The sequence below is a fragment of the Apodemus sylvaticus genome, chromosome 20 (assembly GCF_947179515.1).
Source record: "Apodemus sylvaticus chromosome 20, mApoSyl1.1, whole genome shotgun sequence".
Taxonomy (NCBI): Eukaryota; Metazoa; Chordata; class Mammalia; order Rodentia; family Muridae; genus Apodemus; species Apodemus sylvaticus.
In genome coordinates, this window is record NC_067491.1 from 1,505,172 (window position 1) to 1,526,567 (window position 21,396).

Here is a 21,396-nt window from a genome sequence, read left to right on the forward strand (position 1 = left end):
CCCTACCCTGTCCTGGCACAAGGTCTAGATGTCTCATGCCCCCTTCCCAGTACACGTGAACCCAGGGCCTGTCTGTGCCAGGCATGTGCTCCTTGGCTAAACCAGGTACTCTGCCCCTCGTGTGAAACGGGCTGTCTAATTGCTCCCACCAGACTTAAATGCACACTCCTTTCCCCCATGGAACTACCTGTGCCTCTAAAGTAACAATTGGTAGAATAAATAGAGATATGTATATATGTGAGTAAGGGTACTAGGATGGCTTACAGGCCATGGTCTGGGTGTTCTCAACAGCGACTGTCCAAGAATCCTGTAGTTACTCAGTGTCCCAGGAGTCCCGATCCAGTCCTGTAGGACTCCTAGGGAGTGCTGATCTTCAGTCTGCATTGGAATCCTAAAGAACAGGGGCGTGTGTGGGGTTCTGACACCAGCGAGCGAGTGCCTCAGCAGCAGAGTAGATGAACCTGCCAGTGAGAGTGAGGGCGAGCAGGCAAAAAGCAAAAGCTAAACTCGTTCCGTGCCCCCTCATGTGGGCTGCCACCGGAAGGTGTGGCCCAGGTTTGGGGTGGATCCAGGCATCTCACACACACACACACACACACAGGTGTGCCTAGCAGCTTGGGTGGGTTGATTCCAGCTGTAGAGGTGGGTCAGCTGGCACATCACACAAGCCTCTGCTCCCACAGCTGCCTCCTATATTCACATCTGTAGACTGGTCCCTGGGTCCACTCCCAGGTATTGTTACCCATGTTTCAGATTCCAGTGGCATCCTAGTCTCTTGTTAGGATGATGGTGAGGCCACCAGGACCCACCACAACACTGTTCATACCTGTGCCGTGCTGACCTCTGTCCTCACGAGCTACTCTTCCTGAAGACCACAAAAGTCTCCAGTGAGGTTTTATTTGGAACCATGGCAGTGCCTTGTTACGGCCGATTATCTGTTCACCACTTTGGCTCAGGGACCTGGCACTTCTGGAAGCCCTGGGAGGAGCAGCTGGAGGGAATGCAGGACTTCCCTGCATATCCCTGCTTTGGTGGCAAACAGGCATGAGAGGCTGGGCTCACCCAGACGTCTCAGTCTTCTGGGATTATAGAAGTGATTGGCCTGTCCTGGGCCCAAGTGGCTGTGAGTCCCTATGTCCCAGAAGGTTCCTTAGGCCATCTCTATGCAAATGACTGCCCAGGCACAAGACCAAGGAGATGGACTGAGGTTGTAGTTGAGTTGGGGTCACCTAGCGTGTGCATGATGCACTGGGGTACATGGCTACCCTCTGACAGTCTCCATCTCCCTGAGCTAGAGTACAGAAGTGTGTGTATCTCTACAAAGTTGTCTTCAGGCACCTTGCCACCAAGGTCCTGTACCTTATGGGGTTTTGTTGTTCTAGATAAGATTGGACTGTGTTTGGCCTGTGGCTTGTTATGCTGTCAAGGCTGATATTAAACTCAGCTCCAGGTCTGTCAGTCTCCCAAGCATTAAACACATGGCCACCACACCCAGCTTTGCCTTTTTTTCTTCTTTTCTATATTCTTTGTTTACATTCTAAAAGCTTTCCCCTTTCCCAGTCCCCCCCCCCCATATGTCCCATAAGTCCTCTTCTCTCCATCCATTCTCCTATCTTTCCCCCTCCCTTTTCTCTGTCTTGGTACTCCCCTACAATGCTGGATCAAGCCTTTCTAGGATTAGGGCCCTCTTCTTCCTTCTTCATGGGAATCATTTGATATGCTAATTGTAGCTTCAGTATTCAGAGCTTCAGGGCTAATTAATATCCACTTATCAATGATTGCACTCCATGTGTATTCTTTTGTGATTGCGTTACCTCGCTTAGGATGATATTTTCCAGTTCCATCCATTTGCCTAAATTTTTTTAAGTGTATGGGATGTTTTTGTCTGCATATGTATCTGTGTGCCATGTGTGTGCAGACTCTGATGCCAAAAGAAGGCATCCAATATCCCAGAAAGGGTAGTTACAAGTGGCTGCGAGCTGCCATTGTGGGTGCTGGAAACCAAAACTGCATAAACAAGCAGTCAGTGCTCCTGGCCATATTTCGGAGACAGAGGCTTTGGCTGAACCTGGAGCTGACCAAAGGCTCCGCCTTCGGATCCTGTATCTACTGGGGCTACAAGTGCGGGCCACCACACATGGCTTTTTATGCTACATGACACGTTACTCACTGACTGTCTTCACCCGGATAATCCCCTTCCTTGCTGCTCCACAACCCCAGGAGCATTGAACCCCCAGCTGAGCAGTAAGGCCCACCTCCGACGTCACAACTCTGCCATCTGGTTCTTGGCACGACTGAGCCTACATACTTAGGACCTGTGGGGTCCAGAGCTCCGCAGACACCCATGCGCCAGTCGCTAACCATTAGAAGACACACTTTAAAAAGTGAAGCTCAAGGAACACAGGACAGACCTGGTTTAAATCCAGGTTCCTGGTTTCAGTGCTTCCCGAGGGATGTGTATCTGAGGATGTACCCGCTTTCCTTCTGCCAGTCAGGGGTGTTGTTGGGGTGGGGGTGGTGGAGTTAGCTGAATGTTACAGTGTGCCTATGCTGGGAGATCGGGCAAAATAGGGTCTTAAACAGAAAGGGTAACCAAAGAGAGCCAGCCTGTGGCGCCAAACAAGAGGACCCAGGGTGTCTCATAGCAAAAATCCAAACAAATGGAGGGTAAGAAAGCACTTGCCATTCGGCCAGAGTCCCTCAGTAAGTCGCTCATGCCTAATGCATTCAAATACGGTCCAACCCGAACCTTTGCCTTCAGGGACTGCACATTCCTCCGGTTTAAAGGTGGGGCTGGCTCAGTGGGAAGAGCGTTGCTCCAGCGTGCACAAGGCTCTGGGGTCTAGTCCCAGCACTGCCTACCTACTTTACATTTTAGGAGGTGGAGGCAGGAGTATTGAGAAACTCAGGCGCAGAGCATCATAGCGTCCAGTCGGCTCGAAGTCAGCCCACAGAAGCACTACAGAGGTGGGTCTAGTGACGTTTTTTCTCTCCACCCCGGAAGTAGACGTCAATGTCTGCATCGCCGCCACCGGAAGAGGCGGTGCGATCGCCTTCGCGCATGCTCCGTGCGTCTGCACATGCGTAGTTCCAGGGCGGCGGAACGGGGTGACCCTGAGTTTGAGATCCTGCAGCGATGCTGAGCAGGTTTCTAGGCCCGCGCTACCGAGAACTGGCTAAAAACTGGTGAGGAGCCCACCCGCCGCTCCACCCGTGTGCTCTGGGGTCTGGGGGGAAACTGAGGCTGTGACAGGCAGAGTATTCCGGGACACAGTGCAGGTGGAAGATCTGAGGTCAAACTGCAATCACCTTCGTTCGGTCGGTGTCTGAGCTGCTCCGAGCCTCAGTTTCTCCAGCCTGACCTGTGTAACCTTGTGCGGCTCTGGGTGGGTACCCTGGGCTCCTACGGCTCAGAACTCCTGCTTTCGGACTGGCAACTCGACAGCCTTTGGCTTTGATTCTGCAGTCTTTAATGTCCTTCCCCTCCGCCCAAGTTGGTCAGGAACTCTGCCTCACACTTCTTGATCGCTAGAATGGCGGGCACCCACCCTCACCTAAGTGTTTCTTTGCATGCCTGTCTTGTGTACCATGTACGTGCCCAGGCGAGAAGTGGCCGTCGGTTCCCCTGACGCTAGAGCTAGAGATGATTGTGAAGCATGTGGGTGCTGAGAATTGAACCTGGGTCCTCTGGGAAAAGAGCCGTCTTCTCTGGTTTAGTTTCTTTCCAGTTATATGTATATGTGTGGGTTTGTGTTGGTTAGGTCACAAAACTGGTACTGCACACACAGGTGCCGGAAGACTCCAGAAGATGGTGTTGTATTCCCTGGAGCTGGAGACAGGGTCTTCTGTGAGAGCAGTGAGCCCTTCCAACCACTGGACCATCTCTCCAGCCCCTACCTCCTAGGGGGTTTTATTTATTTATTTATTTATTTATTTATTTATTTATTTATTTATTTATTTTTAGTTTAATTTTAGTTTTTGCCGTTAGCAGTGACAGACAGTGAAGACTCAGGTCTTAGACTGTTAAGCTTACACCACTAAATGACATCCTCTGTCCCGTTCTGTAAGTGATTGTGACCCAGGAGTTTCAAATCTACAGCTGTGGCTCCGTGGGGAAATCGGCCACCTGGCGCACATGAGGCTCTGTGCTGGTTTCTGGCGTCGTGGTGCGGGCCTAGGACTTCGGAAGTGGCGGCAGGGTGCTGAGGGACTTAAGGCCTGCTCTGGATACAGGGGACCTCCATTTCAAAAACAAGAAAGTGTGTATATTACAGAAGTTAACACACCATTGTCTCACACAATTCAGGGGTCTCAGGGTTCATCCCAAGCACCTCACGCCTGTTGTCACAGCACTGGGGTGCAGGCACAAGAACCAAGAGTTTATGGCCATCCTCTGATCCAGAGTGAGTTGCGGGTCAGGGTAGGGTACATTGAACCCTGTCTCTATAAATGAATGCGTACAGCCCGACCCCCCTGGGGAGGCTGTATATATTAGTGGCCTCAGCGGAGGACAGCATGGATCAAACAGTCACCTGCTGGGAGGCCAGGGAGGGGGCTCAACTGTGGGAGATGCCATGTGTATATGAGGCTTGCAGAGGACACTCTGGGTAAGGTTCTGGCAGTGTAGTTCAGAGGCTGGTATCTTGGTGCTCTGTGCAGTGCAAGTCCACGGGCTGTCTACAAACTGCATGGTCCCACTGGGCAACCAAACAGACCAGTGGATGAACTGGACCCAAAGGGAAGGGTCTTATGCGGAATCAGCCCCAACTCAGGGCTTGAGCTGCATCCCGAGCCTTCCAGTGATGATGACAGGCTTGGTGGCAGGGACCTTTTCCCACTCCCTGACCTCAGACTCTAAGAGGTCAGCCTGCCTTTGCCCGCCAAGTGCTGGGATTCTAGGTAGCTTAGGCTGGTTTTGTTTGTAGTTGTTGTTTTGAGACAGTTTCTCTAGGCAGTCCTGGCTGTCTCGGACTCAGACATCCTCCTGCCTCTACCTCTCAAGTGCTGGGGTTAAAGATGAGTGTCAGCATGCCTGGCCTGTGAAGCTGGTTTTGAACTCGAAGCAGCCCTCCTGACTCAGCCTCCCAAGTACGGGGTGGGGATTATGCAGGACCTCCTGCCCTGCAAGGTCGCGGGAGCATCGTAGGCCCTTGACTGACATCAGCGTGGGGTGCGATGGGGACGATTCTCAAAGGCTGAGTCACCAGCAGAGTCTGACAGCCTTGCTCTATTGTGCCAGGATCCCCACGGCCAGCATGTGGGGCACTGTGGGTGCCGTGGGACTGGTGTGGGCCACGGATTGGCGGCTGATCCTCGACTGGGTGCCTTACATCAACGGCAAGTTTAAGAAGGACGATTAGGCAGCCCCTCCTCCACCACTGGCCTCGATGGTGAGTCTCAGTGTTGGCCTGACTACAATGGGTTGGGCATTCTGGGGTGGCCTGGACCTTAAACAGGGATTCCCATACCCAGGATTCTGGGTGCTCCCTTGGCTAGTGGGATGGCCAGGAGCCTTGCTCCTGGGTAGGATATAGACACCCCATTGTACAGATGGGGAGCTGAAGCTCTCCCTTGCCACAGGCCTCTTGGGACACCTTGCATGCTGGAGGTGTGCAACACCATTTCCCCCCCCCCCCCAAAGCCACACCACGCTGGCTGTTTTGCTAATGTTGGTAGCTTGTTGCCCAGAATACAGTCCTATTTAGACTACCCGACTTGTGTGTGTGTACGCCCTTGTACACATATGGAGGCCAGAGACCAAGGTGGGGAGCCTTCCCCTGTCTCTACTATCACCTTTAAGCAAGATCTGTCATTGAATCAGAGATGTGCCACTTTGCTTTGGTTCTGGCTAACCAGCACCTTCCCAGGGCCTGCCTGTCTCTTACCACCTTGTCCCTGAAGTGCTTGGCTTTTATTTGGTACAGGAACTCAGTTCCTGGTCCTTTCACAGCAGGCTCTTACCGACTGTGTCTGTAGCTTGTCCACTTTGTGTTTTAAGATTTATTTTTGTGTGTGTCTGTGTGTGTTTTTGAGGGGATGCACCTGCAGTACTCACAGACGCCACAAGGGGGCACCAGACCTGAAGTCACTGGTGGTTGCGAGCTGCTGGGTGTGGTTGCTGGGAACTGAACCCAGGTCCTCTGCCCAAACAGCTGTACGTACTGCTGAGTCTCCTCTCCAAACCCATCCACACAGGTCTCCTGTTGAACTTGGAGCTTGTGGATTGACTAGACTGGCCAGTGAGGCGCCTGGCTTTCTGCATGTCTGGGGGCAGCGGCAGATGGAACTCATTCCCTACCTGCTGATTGCTCCCCCAATCCTCTCACCCCATTTTACAGACAAGTGCCTTGCAGTCTGTCTCTGTTGGCATCAGTCCCAGAGCTCAGGAGGCCCTGGGCTGCCCCAGCTGGTTCTCCGTGTGCTTAGCTCTCGCTTTGTCCCCTCCCCCAGGTATCCAGCTCCAAGGCCTTGGAAACAGCGCAGTCCTGTGGAGGGTGCTGAGGAAGGCTGCAGCGGTCACTCAGGAGCTTCCGCACTGATGGACACTGGGGCTACTTGACGGGTGCGGCATTAAACCTTGTCCTCCCACCTCGGATGCCTGGCTCCCTCCTCGTCTTCCTCAAGGCTTTCCGAGCTCAAGGATCCTCTCCGCTCCCAGCACTTGCACACCTGGGAGAGTCTTTAATGGGAGCAGAAACCCTTATTGCTTTGAAGTGTTTTCTGGATGGAAACTGCACATTGTGTTCTCTGCAGCTGGTCTGATAAGTCACTCTCAGCCCCTACTGGCAAGCCATACCCAGCTAGAGCAGGGCTTCTTCCTTCCTGGTTTTGTGTGTTCCCAAGACAAGGTCTTATATAGCCCAGGCTAGCCTCAAACTCAGTAAGTCTAGGTAAATATAGGTAAGTCTGACCTTAAACTTCTCATCCTCCTGCCCCTGTGGTTTTTTGTTTGTTTGTTTGTTTCTAGACAGGGTTTCCTCTGTGTAGCCCTGGCTGCCCTGGAACTCACTCTGTAGACCGGGCTGGCCTCGAACACAGAAATCCATCTGCCTCTGCCTCCCAAGTACTGGGATTAAAGGCGTGCGCCACCACTGCCTGGCTTGCCCCCGTGTCTTAGTCAGGGTTTCTATTCCTGCACAAACATCATGACCAAGAAACAAGTTGGGGAGGAAAGGGTTTATTCAGCTTACACTTCCACACTGCTGTTCATCACCAAAGGAAGTCAGGACTGGAGCTCAAGCAGGTCAGGAAGCAGGAGCTGATGCAGAGGCCATGGAGGGATGTTTCTTACTGGCTTGCTTCCCTGGCTTGCTCAGCCTGCTCTCTTATAGAACCCAAGACTACCAGCCCAGGGATGGCACCACCCACAAGGGGCCCTCCCCCCTTGATCACTAATTGAGAAAATGCCCCACAGCTGGATCTCATGGAGGCACTTCCCCAACTGAAGTTCCCTTCTCTGTGATAACGCCAGCCTGTGTCGAGTTAACACACAGCCAGTACACCCTGTCTCCCAAGTGTGAGGGTTGCAGCTGTGCACTGCCACACCTGGTGCTCATGGTGCCAAGGATGGCCCCTGGAGCTTCACATATGCTAAGGTGAACCACAGCCAGCCCTTTGGTAAAACTGCTGTCACCCATCTCGGCACAGACATCGCAGTGCTTTATAACCTGGTACAATCAGATTCCCACGAGTCCAGACAATGTGGACTAAGAGATTTCTTGTCTCAAGAAATTCTGGGTACTTCCGAGCACTCTGACGTCAAGTCAAAAGGACCGGGAGTTCCAGGTCATCCTCTGATATCTGCAGAGGCCAGCCTAGGCTACTTAAGACCGGGTCTCAAAACAAAAAAATAACAACACAGAAGAGGTTAGGGATATCTCAGGGGTTACGAGCTCTTATTCTTTCAAGGACTCGGGTCTGATTCCAAGCACCTACATAGTGTCTCCAGTCAGTCCCAGGGGATCCCATATCTGCTTCTGGCCTTCATGAGCATCAGGCATATACGATGAACAGACAGACATGTAAGCTAAATACTCATTTATCTTTACCAAACAAAAAGCCCTAGGCCCCGGGGTGCAGGCCTGACACCCCATTTCCTCCAGATGCCCAAGCTAGAGACAGGCAAGCAGTTATGGTTGGTTGGAACCATTTAGTGAGTGGGGCCTCTGACCTGAAGGTGGGCAGCCCTGTCTTCCCACACTTGGAAGGCTGAGGTAGGTCAGGAGTGGGGCAGCCTGGGGGCACACACAGCTCAGTACAACTCTTGCCATCTGTGGTTAGGTTTCCACTGGTGAAGAGACACTGTGACCAATGCAACTCTTATAAGGACGACATTTAATTTAAGGAGCTGGCTTACGGGTTCAGTCCACTATCAAGGCAGGAAGCATGGCAGCATCCAGGCAGGTGCCGTGCCAGAGAAGCAGCTGAGAGTTTACATCTTGATCAGAAGTCGGGCAGCTAGGAGGAGGGTCTCTCAAAGACACCCCTCAGGTGACACTCTTCCTCCGACAAGGCCACACTTCATAATAGTGCCACTCTTCGGGACAACCATATTCAAGCCACTGTTCGGTGACTTGTGAGCTCAGGCTCCGACCTATTCACACAGGAGGTTAACTCGGGGAAGTTGTAAAGGTTGGAAACGGCTTGGGACAGAGCACCTTTACCATGTGTGAGGCTCTGTCCATCCCCAGCACCTCGCCACCACCCAGCACCATCCCAGCCACACAGCAAGGCCACTTGAAACCCTTATTACTCTAAAATAAAAATGGAGGAAGACAGTTCAGCAACTGACTTGGCAAACATGCACGAGAACACGAACCCCTTCCCTGGAAGCTGGATATCCGAGACGTCCTTCCCGGCCAGCCCAGATGAAGCAGTAAGCTACAAGCTGAGAGGCTTGGTCTGGGGTTTTGAATGGTAAGATTTACAGAGGAATGAAAACCCCAATGTCAACTTTCTGCTGCTGTTCCCACATGCAAAACTCTCAGTCACCAAGCCTGGTGTGCTAGTGGCTGCCTTTAATCCCAGCACCCGGGAGGCAGGGGCAGGAGGATCCCTATGAGTTCAAGGCCAGGAAAAGCTACAAAGTGAGACCCTGGCTCAAAACAAAACATGCTGGGGTGGTGGTGGCGCAGGCCTTTAATCCCAGCACTTGGGAGGCAGAGGCAGGTGGATTTCTGAGTTTGAGGCTAACCTGGTCTACAGAGTGAGTTCCAGGACTGCCAGGGCTACACAGAGAAATCGTGTTTCGAAAAACTGGAAAAAAAATAACAAAACCCTAATCCTGGCCTTGGTGACAGTTCATAAGTACTGCAGCTTACTGGTTGAAGGAAAAGCAACTGAGTGGCCCGTTGTTCCTCTGTGTCCCCTGACCTTCTTCATTGTGATCTGATCTGGGGACCCAGGTCCTAGCTTATACAGTTTCTGAGCTCCAAAAGTCGCAGGCAAGACAAAGATCTTTAAATGTGTTGTGATTTCACCCGATGACCCCTTGGCCGCACTCCCTGACAGGAAGTCCCCTTTCAGAGAGAGGTCCTCCAGGTAGTATAAAGGGAGCTTGACTGACAAGGCAGTTGGCCTTCAGACGTGCTCTCTGAGTAGGTCTGGCTGGGCCTGCGGTTCAAAGCAGCCAGCGGTACCTAGCAGGAGTAAGTGACCCCCCAGCTCCCTGTCCTCACCGCTGCGGTGGACAAGGGCCATGGTGATAGTGACCCCTACGCTGACTTAGAAACGCTGAAACCAGGATTGGTTTTCTTCTCATGCTGGAACCAGTAAATTCCAGGCTGGTCTTGAACGGATCGATCCTCCTTCCTCCACTATCCCAGTGCTGAGGTGACAAGCCACTATTCCTGGCCTGTCTTAGGGTACTGCTGTGTGGCCCTGGCTGGCCGGCAATGTAAATAGCTTCGTGAGCCATCATACGCCGGCTGGGGTGCAGCCTCGCGGCAGAAAGGCTGCCTACTACATGTAAGGTTCTGCTTTCTATTTTCAGTAATGCTGCAAACAACAAGCTTCTTAAATTGTTTTGGGTGAAGCCGGGAGTGGTGGTGCACATCTGTCATCGCAGTAGTGTAGAGGCTGAGGCAGGAAAACTCCCGAATTAGAGACGCAGAGGTAATCAGGATTGGGGCGAAGGCCCCGAGTTGTACTCGATCTTTTGTTCACAACGCCCAGGCGGGTCCTTGTCAAAGGCACACTGCGCAGGTGCAGGCGAGCGCGACCCCAGGGCAAGGACCGCCCGAGCGCGCGGAAACTGCTCCTGCTTGGTACAAACCAGGTGCGTTGCTTCCCGACTCCAGAGCGCAGGCGCACCCACCCCGGCCATGCTGATTGGCTGTCCCTGTCTCAGGGCGGACTATAGGAGAAGATAGCCACAGAAACAGGTCTGTGAGCGCTCTGATTGGCCTCGATGCCTGTGGGCGTATCCTGCTAATCCTGAGTAGCCCCGCGAGGCGGAGCGTAGCCAACGGCGCTTTTTGAGTTGTGGAGCCGAAGTGATCTGGTTGGCCTCACCGCAGTGGGGAGGGTCTTGAAGAAAGTTGGAACGAGACTGCGGCTGCGCAGAGACTCCGCACCGCAGTCAGACGGGTCCCGCGGCCCAGGAGGGGCGGGGCTGGCCCGCGCCTGCGCAAACGGGCCCCAGCGCGGGCGGGTGGGCGGAGCGGCCCCCCTAGCGGGGGCTGTGAAGCACGGGGAGGGGGCCGAGCGGGTGGCAAAGCCGGCGCGCGCCCGGCTGGGGGCGGAGGGCGGAGGCCCGCGGGACGGAACAGCCGCGGCAAGTGGTGGCGGCGGCGGCGAGAACCGAGCCGGTGACGAGCCCGGGGGTCGCGATTGGAAGAAGCGGCGGCGGCGGCATCGGCGACGGCGGGCCCGAAGTCGGGCGGAGAGCCGGGGCGCAATGGAGCGGAAGAGGTGGGAGTGCCCGGCGCTCCCGCAGGGCTGGGAAAGGGAAGAAGTGCCCAGGAGGTCGGGGCTGTCGGCCGGCCACAGGGATGTCTTTTACTATAGGTGAATGAGCGCGCCGGCCGCGCAGGGGCCCAACGGGCGCCTCCCAGCGGCCTCTGCGGCGGCCTGGGCGCCCCTTCTGCGGGCCGCGGTCTGGCCCGGGCGACGTGCGTACGAGCGTGCGTCCTACGTGCCAGCTGTGCTCAGTACGCACGCGCTGGTCTCGCCTCGATGCTCAGTGCGCGTGCGTTGGACAGAGCGCCCTACCTACTGCTTATCCGCGCCACCCAGCGCTGCTGTCCGCGCGCGTGCGCCACGCCGGGCTCCTACTCGCCTATTGCGCGTGCGCACCTGCAACAGCAGCCTCGTGGCTTTTCCGCCACCTGTGGCGCGAGCTTTTGTCCTCTACGGAGTCTGGGACCGCGCGCGCCGGGCGAGGGGCGCCCAGCCTTTGCCAGACGCCGCTGGGAAGCAGGGGTGGGAGGGGGCTGGGCTGACCCTTTGACCCTAGTGGGGACCTCATGGTTTCGGGAAGCAAGGGGAACTGCCCCAGGTGGCCTGATTCCCTCACCTCGATAGCTTTGGGTTTGGCTTCTTGTTCTGCAGAATGTCCCCCATTTTTATGGCTCTTCCAAAGCCCTGCTCTTCTTGCGCCGTGGCCCCCAGAAGAATGGGGTTTTTGTGTGCAAGACTTTGTTTTGTGTGTGTTTTTTACGAATTTTTTTTTTTTTTGTATATTTAAAGTTTTATTTATTTAGTGTTTGAGTGCCCTGCTGCATATATATCTGCTTGCCTGAAGAGGGCATCGGATCCCCCTATAGAAGATTGTGAGCCACCATGTGGTTGCTGGGAATTGAACTTATGACCTCTGGAAGTGCAGCCAGCGAGTGCTCTAAGCTGCTGAGACATCTCTCCACCTTTTTTTTTTTTTTTTTTTTTTGGAGACTGTCTAGGCGGTGGCCTATATAGACCAGGCTGGTTTGCATCCCCTTAATCAGGACAATGAAAGCTGTTGGTCTGAATTATAGCCAAGCAACCTACACCTGCTGTTCGCCCTCCCCACCCCACCCCACCCGCAGTGGTGGGGCTAGAATCGCAAGCAGCATGCATGCCTGGAAGAGGGCAAGCTCAAGCACCCCACTCGGCAGGCTGTGGGCACACTCCAGAGCCAAGCTCCTCCGGCCCTGCAGCGGATGCCACACGCACCTCAGAAGTGCTGCCCCACACCCCAGCAGCCAACGACCTTGTGGCTTGGCTTGACCTTTTTTTCTTGGTCTTGCTGTGTAGCCCAGGTTGTCCTGGAAATTTGTGTCTCCTTTTTCCTCGGGTTTCACTGTGAGGGACATGTGCTGCCCATGTTGTGTCGGTTACATTAGTAGGGTTTTGATAGGACGAGCCCGCAAGCCAGACTCATTCCTTTTTTTTTTTTTTTTTTTGGTTTTTTTGGATTTGTTTTTTCGAGACAGGGTTTCTCTGTGTAGCCCTGACTGTCCTGGAACTCACTCTGTAGACCAGGCTGGCCTCGAACTCAGAAATCCGCCTGCCTCTGCCTCCCAGAGTGCTGGGATTACAGGTGTGCGCCACCAGCGCCTGGCTTGCCAGACTCAGTCCTTAGGAGGTGGAGTCACCATCAGGTTGGATTGTAGAGTTTTGCTCATTTAAAAGGAGGCCCCGGAGGCTAAGGCTGGGCTTGGGGAGTAGTGCTCCCTGGCACTCAGCCCAGTCCCTATGCCTGCCGCCACAGCATTGAGAAGGTGGGAAAGGATGGTCAGGAATTCAGTTTGAGACCAGCGTAGTTAACAAGAGAGTATGTGGGGAGTCCTTTGCCTTACACTACCCCGTGCTCTCTCCCCAGCCCTGTGTCTGAAGCCTGGGACAGCATGTGGTGGGCTCAGGGCCCTGGCAGGCGGTATGGTCTGAGGTGCCTCACCCTAGTGCCCCATCTCAGCTGTTCAGGAGAGCAGGGAGCAGGCCAGCAACACCCCAAGCCTTTGGCGGCTGTTTTCTGTGTGGTCCTCACATTGGGGAATCTGAGGGCACTCTGGGATCCCACATATGCCTCGGCATTATCTGGTCCTGGTTGGGCTGTCCCACCGCAGAGGTTCCCTGCAGGGAGCACCAGTCTCACTCTATAAGTAGTAACTGTACCGTTACAAAGGCTCACATGCGCCAGTGCCGGTGCTAACCATTGGCCACAGCAGTCTGTGGCCATTTCTGACTATGCTGGTCAGAAAGATTCTGCAGCTATAACCATAGTGCCACAAAATTTCGCCCCAGCCCCCACAAATGTACTTTTTGTTCTAGGACATCCCTATCCATGGAGTACCCCACATACATCTGATCCTCTGTGTATCCTCAAGGCCTCAGAGTTTTATGTCAGAGCCTTGCTCCTTTTTCTGGTTGAGTAGTACTCCATGACAGGACAGAGCTCCTTATCGTCCATCTGGGGCCACACAGGCTGCCCCCCTTCTGTGGGTGTGGGTGTTGAGCATAGGCTCCTGTGTGATCCAATTTCAGATGTCCTAGAATTTGGCTGAAGCTGCTTGAGGGGTTGTCAGACTTCTGCCATCTCACATGCGTGGGCTCGTGAGACTCACCATAGCCTGTAAGCAGAACATGTTTGTACGCACACGCCTCCCAGCACTTGGGAGTTTACAGCCACACTGACTGTGTATGACAAGTAGAAGGCTAGCCTGAAGTACACACAAAAGGGCGGGGCTCACTCAGTTGAAGGAGTGCAGTCGGGCAGCCCTAAAGTCTTGAGTCCTAGCTCTAGCAACACTTGACTAGGGGTTGGCCACTCCGGAGTTTAAAAGATCAGCAGTTCCTGGCTAGTGAGTTTGAGACCAGTCTGGGATAACATGAGATGTGTCCCCCAAAATAAACAGATGCAGCCCTGCAGCCCTACAGATGAGTGATCCCTGGACAGCAAGACTTGTTTCTGGCCCAGGCAGCCAAGGAGCACAGGCCCCAGCCCCTCTGAGGGCCTCCTTTAGGCTTCCCAGACGAACTGTGGCCACCCATAGCCTAAGGCGTGGCCTCTTAGGGCTGTTTTTATGGAAACCCTACCTTGCAAGGGTGGTGAGTAGGAGGAGGGTCCTGCTCGGGCTGACCAACCTCCTGTCCGCAGCCCCAGTGGGAAGAAGTTTCGCAGCAAGCCCCAGCTGGCACGTTACCTGGGGGGCTCCATGGACCTCAGCACCTTCGACTTCCGCACCGGAAAGATGTTGATGAACAAGATGACTAAGAGCCGCCAGCGTGTGCGCTACGATTCCTCCAACCAGGTCAAGGTGAGGGCGGTGATGTCACGGTAGGGGCGGGCCCTCTGGGTTAGCAGCTATCGCCATCGAGTCAGTACCCGTGCTGGCTGAAGCATGGCGCGCATTTGGTTTGGAGGGTGGGAGATCTCCCGGCCTGATCGCCCACCCGCCACCATTCAGGCTCTGGCTAAGCACCTCCCTGGCCCCTCCAACCCTCCATGGACCCCGGGCGGAGCGGCCCGCTGCAGAGTCTTCTCCCCCCAGGGCAAGCCTGACCTGAACACCGCACTGCCTGTCCGGCAGACCGCATCCATCTTCAAGCAACCGGTGACCAAGATCACCAACCACCCCAGCAACAAGGTCAAGAGCGACCCGCAGAAGGCAGTGGACCAGCCGAGGCAGGTGAGCCCCCGGGGCAGTTTCCAGGTGCCTAAGAAACCTTGTTTTCCTACTAAATCTCACCCTTCAAGGGTGGAAGAAACCTGTGCTGCCCCAGAGCTACATCCCTACAAAGATACAAATAGAGCTTTTCTTGTGAAGGATTTACACTTAGAAAATGGTGGGTCCAGCATTTATAGTCTGAGGCTGGAGAGTCATAAATTGTAGATTTTAATCTTGGCTTTTATTTTTTTTTTAAAATCAACATAACAAAGCCAAGCTTCTTAGGTAGTTTTTCCGACCTATTTGTAAACACCCTCTGGCCCCCTGGCGGCTGAAGCTGGGTGGGAGGGGTCACGGGGCGGGGCCTCACTTGTAAGCTTCCTGTGACCTTGCACTTCTGCCCTAAAGCTTTTCTGGGAGAAGAAGCTGAGTGGATTGAGTGCCTTTGACATTGCCGAAGAACTGGTCAGAACCATGGACTTGCCCAAGGGCCTGCAGGGTGAGCAGGGGTGGGTGGTGGCTGCCCTCTACATTTGGTATAGTGGGTGGATGCCCTGACTGGAGCCTCTCTTTTAAAAAGTGAGTGTGTGTGAGACTGACTGTAGTGCACCAGTGTGAGTGTATTTTTAGCCTATGTGTGCAGGTGCCAGTGGAGGCCAGGGGTAACAGGTAACCTGCAAGTGGAGTTACAGGAAGTTGTGAGCCCTTTGGTCTGGTGCTGGGAGGCACTTCTAGGTCCTGAAGTGGGATGTATTGGCACTAGTGACCATTCTCAGGCGAGCTGTCTCCACAGTTACAAGTTTGCGCCACCATGCCAGGCTCAGATGGGGTCTCTGGATTGGCTCCTTAAATTCTGGCTGATGAAGAGTTGTCCAGGATAGGGTCATAACTTCCAGTTGGAGCCCACAAAGTTCCTCTGACCCTGCCCACACGCTCTTACTCCACAGGGGTGGGCCCCGGCTGCACAGATGAGACGCTGCTGTCGGCCATCGCCAGTGCACTGCACACCAGCACCCTCCCCATCACAGGGCAGCTCTCTGCAGCTGTGGAGAAGAACCCTGGTGTGTGGCTGAACACTGCACAGCCACTGTGCAAAGCCTTCATGGTGACAGACGATGACATCAGGTAACTGACAGCTCTGTGCCCCACCCCAATATTGCCACAGTTAGCACAAGAATGCTGGGCATTTGTGTACCTACCTGGCTCCTCATGAATGTTCTGTAGGTGAAGGCAGTTTCGATGGCAGGACAGGCACTCTCAGAAATGGCTGGGGTGGGGCAAGGCAGTGAGAAAGCATGGCTACCACAGGCCTGGGCGAACTGGGCACAGAGCAGAAACTGCGTGGGAGCCGGGCGGCGGCGGTGGTGGTGGTGGCGGCGGCCACGGCAGTGGCGGCAGTGCACGCCTGTAATCCCAGCACTCTGGGAGGCAGAGGCAGGCGGATTTCTGAGTTCGAGGCCAGCCTGGTCTACAGAGTGAGTTCCAGGACAGCCAGGGCTACACAGAAAAACCCTGTCTCAAAAAAACCAAATCCAAAAAAACCAAGAAAAGAAAAGAAAAAAAAAGAAAGAAACTGCTTGGGGCCAAGCTGAGTGAGTGAAGGCCTTTAGGAGGGACGGCCAACAGGGGGAAGGCAACTTCAACTAGCTCTGGGTTGCTATCTGGACCCTCAGAGGGCTAGCCTCGGTTTCCAGTGTCCCACTTGGTGATCAGGCCTGGTGGAGACAAGAGCAGGACCTGGAATTAGGCCCATAGTGAAGGGTCTTGGTATGTGTGGCCATGACCTGGAGCTGGTTTTACCCTGGCTTCCGCATAGCTTGCTTGTAAAAAGTCAAAATGCCAGGAGACAGTGGTCACCCAAGGTGACAGAGAAGCTGTGTGGAGTTTCTAAAAGAGACTGTGGTGGTGTGCCTGTAGACTGGTCCTTGTGTGTTCCTGCAGCCTTGAGGTGGCCCCTCAGGTCCCCAAGTCTGTGTGCCCTGTCAGAGTGTCTGTCCCTAGGAAGCAGGAGGAGCTGGTGCAGCAGGTGCGCAAGCGCCTGGAGGAGGCGCTGATGGCCGACATGCTGGCACACGTGCAGGAGCTCGCCCGGGATGGGGAGGCACCGCTGGACAAGGCCTGCGCTGAAGACGAGGAGGAGGAGGAGCCGGAGCCAGAGCGTGTGTAGGACAGGTGCTGCAGGCCAGGGTGGCAGGTGTCAGCCACCCCCTAGTCAGGCTGCTAACAGCGTCCCTTCCTGCCTTTCGCAGGCATCCTGCCCACGTCTGGGCTGCAGACCCCCTCCCAGGGCTGCCCACCGACTTCCTTCAGCCTTGCCTGGACTAGGTGGGGCCAGGCCGGCAGGAGGGATATCAGCTCCTTCCCAAGGCTTCCTGCTCCCAGGTCTCAGTGCAGGGAGCCCTGTGCACCTTGAACTCCTGTGTCCCTGCGCGCCTGGCAGGAAGCCTCCCACGGAATCCTGAAGAGCGGTGACCCAGCTGAGAGGCCATCGGACAGTCACCTCCCTGCCTCCTCACCGGAGGTCGAGGCCCCGCCTGGCACCAAGGAGCTGGGAGCCTTGGGCGCTGGAGGAAGTGTCTGGAGACACACCTGGCTACGCCTACCCTGCAGTGTCCCTAAGGCTGTTACGGGCCAGGGTCTGGACTGCTCCTGCCCACAGGGCTGCTCAGCCTCCCACGCTGAGGGCCAGCAGCCCACCAGGAAGTCAATTTCCTTCAATAAACTGATGGTAGGAACTCTTGAGCCTCTGACTTGTCACTGCGAGCCACAACTCTGAGGGGGCCTGCTGCCCAGGCCCATAGGACCACCTGCTCTGGGCCTCAGTGTCCTGTGTGGCAGGGGCACAGGCTCCAGCTTGGGGAGCAGTGGGCAGTCTCTGTGCCTGGAGCCCAAGATCTCAGACACCTGGCCTGTGTCCCCGCAGTTGTAGCCTCCAAGAAGCTGTCGGGTGAGCTGGGATGTCTCCTAAACTAGCCCCAGTGGTGCTGTAGAGAGCCCAGTAGGTGAGCCTGGTCACCCACCTCAAATCAGGGTCTTAATTCCCCAGCCTGGACAGCACCCAAGGCTGAGCGAGGGCTGCCTCTTGTCCTCATCCCACGAGGACCGCCCACCCTCCCTGTCACATAGACTTCTTTGGGGGCAGCGTCCTGCAGTGAAGGTGCCACTCCTCTCTGTGGCTCTGGGTTCTCATTAGAGGCAAACCATAGTGAAGTGTGCCACCCACCCCAGACGACCCAGAGTTTGCACGTTTCTCCAGCATGGGCACTGACGACCCCAGCATCTGGACTGGAAGGTGAAAGTCACAGGAGGCTGCTCCTGTTACAGGCCACCAACCTGTGGCAGGCACACAGGTCTGAGATGCCACCACCATAGAAGGAACTCCCATCCCTGTTCTCTGTGCCTGGCCCACTGAGGGTAGCCTTCAGGTAGGACTAGGTCCTACCCAGCAGACCTTCCACATCGTCCGTATTCAAGACACGCAGCCCATGGCCAGGCTCTGAAGGCAGTGGGGGCCCCAGCAGTCCTAGTGACTGCAGCTTCTGCTGGGGCCCCCTGCGGTGGGTGCTAGCGTGGACAGTGATAGCCTCCTGCTTCTGGGCCTCAGACTCTTAACCTGCAACATGCCAATTGAGGGCACTGCCCTAAGTCTGAAGACAGTGTGGGGCAAGGCCACCCAGCTTTCTCCGGGGACAGTGATGTTCCTCTGCACCCCCAACCCTTTCATCTTTCTAAAATCTGTCACATCTGTCATCCAGGTCACCCGGCAACCCTGCAGCCTGCCTGCTGTCCTGTGGCCACCACAAACTTGCTCATCCCAATCCCCACCCCCTGGACCATGCTTCTGTCCAGCCACTGTGACAAAGGATGGTGGCAGCAGAGGTAAAGTCATCCATGTGCAGTCATCCACTTGTCAGACATTTTTTTTCAAAGATTGATTTATTTATATGTAACCACACTGTCGCTGTCTTCAGACACTCCAGAAGACGGCGTCAGATCTCATTACGGATGGTTGTGAGCCCACCATGTGGTCGCTAGGCTTTGAATTCAGGACCTTCGGAAGAGCAGTTGGAGACTCTTGAGCCATGTCTCCCGCCCCGCCCCCACTTGCCATGTGTAGGGAAGCGATAAGATACACCAAACCAGGACAGTGTGCCGCAAACACGGCAGGAGAGCCCAGACCTGGAGAAGGCAGGAGCCAGCAGATGCTGCGCTGGGAGGAAGGGCATCAGGAAGTAGGGCCTCCTCTGGGATGACAGAAAATTCTGCAACTATATGGAAGAGGCTCATGATTTTGGCGCTGGGGATGGAACCCAGACTACCAAGAGGCGGCCCTCAACAAGAGGTGACTCCTGCAGTCACACAGGACTCTTCAAATTTAGCTTTATTGTCATTAAGGGAAGCTTGTGGTGCCAAGGGTGCTAACCCAGCCTTGTGTGCCAAGGCTCAGCAAGGTGACCCACAGACACCTTCCCCCATAGAGTGGCTATAAACTGTTTCCTCCTCCCTCATCACAGCTGTTCATCCCTGTAGTTCTACAACATTGGAGGAAAGGTCGGAGGGCGTGATCCAAGGGTCAGCGCCACTGCCAGGCGTGGGAACAGGGCCCTCATGTGCTTTCATGCCCATTAGGCCTTCCACGTGTAAGCAGCACACACACAAGCCAGAAGGTGTCAGATGGTTACAGACAGTGGTGAGCCACCACGTGGGCGTTGGAAAGTGGACCCAGGCCTTTGGGAGACCAGCCAGAGCCGTAACCATCGAGTCATGTCTTTCCTCATATCTGTTTCTTAATTTGATTAGAGACAAGGATGAACTTAGGCCCAGGTGCATGCTGGGTGCACCTCACTGCAGACGCCACATTCCTCAAAGCGTTCAGATTTATTTCATCTTATTTTACTTTATTGGTTTGTGTGTTGATCATGATGTCTGAGTGTGTTCATGCTTAAGTACACGCACGCATGCAGTAGTCAGGACCATGACTGATGTCATTCCTCAGGTACCTTCCAGAGGGTGACTGGCAGGGTCAGGGCCCACCATGCCAGGATTTTACAGACCTAGGTCTTCGGGTTGTGACTCAAGCCATCACATTGGCAGGGCAAGTACTTCACTCAGTGTTGGTTCCTGGTCAGTTCCACACTCCAAAGACTCCTCCAAAGGAGTGCTCCACCTCAGAGAACAGCCTCACCTGAAACCCTCCCTACACTGCCTCTAGAACTGACCTTTCTGCCGCCTCCTCCTCCTCAGTGCTGGGGTGACAGGCTTGAACCAGTCCAGCCCCTGTATGTGATGCTGGGGCTGGAACCCTGGGCTCCCTGCATGCTGGGTGAGAAATCTACCCTTCTGCTGTAGATGTGTGTAGATAAGATCTCTCTCTGTAGACCAGGCTGGCCTTGAACTCAAGGAAACCCTTCCTGCCTCTGCCTCCTGTGTGCTGGGATTGAAGGCATGAGACACCATACTCAGTTTACCCCTTGGTCAGAGGCAGGTGGATCAGTTCCTGGACAGCCAGGAAAACACTATTTATGCCTGAATTTCTGTCTGTGCACAAGAAGAGCCCACGAAGGTCCAAAGAGCACTGGATCCCTTGGGAACAGACTTACGAGCAGTTGTCAAGTGTTATGTTGGTGCTGGGAACTGAACCAGGTCCCTACAAGAGCAATGAGCTCTCACTCTCTCTGCCTTGGGTTCTGAGACGGGGTCTCTTGCTGACCTGACCTGCAGCTCAGGAATCAGGCTAGGATCACTGAGCATCGGGCCTCTGTCCTCACCTCTGGAGTGTTGGAATTACTGCTGTGATTTACATCCGGATCCTCCCCTCCATAAGGCAGTCTCCCTCCTGGTCTCTTGGAAAGGCACTGTGAGGTGCCTCAGGTGCCTGGCTTCAAATCCTCAGATCTAAGGAGGACCGCCATCTCCCTTCTCTCTCCTCTCCCTCCTGTAAACTCATCCTCCTGGTCCAGAACTTCTGAGTATTTCTGCTGCCCGTCAGCTCACCAGCAGTTCAAACCCTGGCTGGGTGGGCAGAAGTGCCCCTCCTGACTGGGTGCACCCCAGTGCAGCCTCTGGCTTTGAATTCCTGCCAAGGCTGCTGAAGGCTCTGCCAAGCCAAGGACAAGGCCTGTAGCTGGGGCTCCAAGAACGGCTAGACATTAGATGTTAGGGAAAAAAAGCAGTACTTGTTTTTTTCCCCTGCCCTCCTGAGGCAAGGTTTCTCTGCACAGTCTTGTCTGTACTCTCTCTGTAGACCAGGCTAGCCTCGAAACTCCAAGAAACTACCTGTCTGCCTTCCAAGTCCTGTACCAGGCCCCACCATCCAGTTTGATTTAATAATAATCTAATTATAATAATAATAGTGATAATCATTGAGCTGGCGCTCACTGCATAGCCCTGACTGGCCTGGAGCTTCCTAACTAGAACGGCTTGGTGCTTAGAGGAGCAAGCCACCGTGCCCTGCCAGCTCTTGGCCTTTAATTCGGGTCAAGGTGGCTTCTGGGCAGAAGAACCAACACCCTGGGGATGTGAGGATGTGTGGGTTCCAACCTGCACTCATGTCCATGATGATTGTCAAAGTGACCAGAGGGCATGGACTGGGGGTTGCAACTAAAAGACCAGCCCTGAGGTGGACAGAGCCCAGGTGTCTCCAGTGACGTCTCGATGGTTATAGGCAGTGACCGCTGGGAAGCCACTCCTCACACAAGCCCTAACCAACTGCTTATATCTATGCTTGGGGGTACACAACCCCCTCCATCCCCAAGGATGAGGTGTTGGGAAAGGAAGCTTGTCTTGGGGAAGGGACCTCAGGCTGCCCAGA

General features: G+C 54.7%; 2 protein-coding genes across 6 annotated transcripts; both read left to right on the forward strand.

The window, feature by feature from the left end:
• Window positions 1-3,068: 3,068 nt before the first annotated feature.
• LOC127670483 (cytochrome b-c1 complex subunit 10) lies at window positions 3,069-6,595 on the forward strand. The gene is made up of 3 exons (XM_052164973.1): window positions 3,069-3,186; window positions 5,240-5,390; window positions 6,451-6,595. The coding sequence occupies exons 1-2, from the start codon at window positions 3,137-3,139 to the stop codon at window positions 5,358-5,360; spliced, it is 171 nt and encodes a 56-aa protein (XP_052020933.1). The 5' UTR covers window positions 3,069-3,136; the 3' UTR covers window positions 5,361-5,390; window positions 6,451-6,595.
• A 4,031-nt stretch (window positions 6,596-10,626) lies between these two features.
• On the forward strand, window positions 10,627-17,327 carry Mbd3 (methyl-CpG binding domain protein 3). 5 transcript variants are annotated; one of them, XM_052164971.1, is made up of 7 exons: window positions 10,627-11,007; window positions 14,075-14,234; window positions 14,469-14,606; window positions 14,994-15,084; window positions 15,533-15,710; window positions 16,587-16,748; window positions 16,835-17,327. In XM_052164971.1, the coding sequence occupies exons 1-7, from the start codon at window positions 10,898-10,900 to the stop codon at window positions 16,908-16,910; spliced, it is 915 nt and encodes a 304-aa protein (XP_052020931.1). In that variant the 5' UTR covers window positions 10,627-10,897; the 3' UTR covers window positions 16,911-17,327. The 5 variants fall into 5 exon arrangements, with proteins under 5 accessions (XP_052020931.1, XP_052020932.1, XP_052020929.1 ...); XM_052164972.1 differs by having other exon boundaries at window positions 10,636-10,911; window positions 16,587-16,757; XM_052164969.1 differs by having other exon boundaries at window positions 10,799-11,007; window positions 16,587-16,757.
• The last annotated feature ends 4,069 nt before the right edge of the window (window positions 17,328-21,396 follow it).

Bases quoted from the DNA above. Each gene is read 5' to 3' on its own strand.
- LOC127670483 (XM_052164973.1), top strand. From the start codon at position 3,137: ATGCTGAGCAGGTTTCTAGGCCCGCGCTACCGAGAACTGGCTAAAAAC. The intron at 3,187-5,239 runs GTGAGGAGCCCA...CTATTGTGCCAG, and splicing joins CGAGAACTGGCTAAAAACTG to GATCCCCACGGCCAGCATGT.
- Mbd3 (XM_052164971.1), top strand. From the start codon at position 10,898: ATGGAGCGGAAGAGGTGGGAGTGCCCGGCGCTCCCGCAGGGCTGGGAA. The intron at 11,008-14,074 runs GTGAATGAGCGC...TCCTGTCCGCAG, and splicing joins AGGGATGTCTTTTACTATAG to CCCCAGTGGGAAGAAGTTTC. The intron at 14,607-14,993 runs GTGAGCCCCCGG...TCTGCCCTAAAG, and splicing joins CAGTGGACCAGCCGAGGCAG to CTTTTCTGGGAGAAGAAGCT.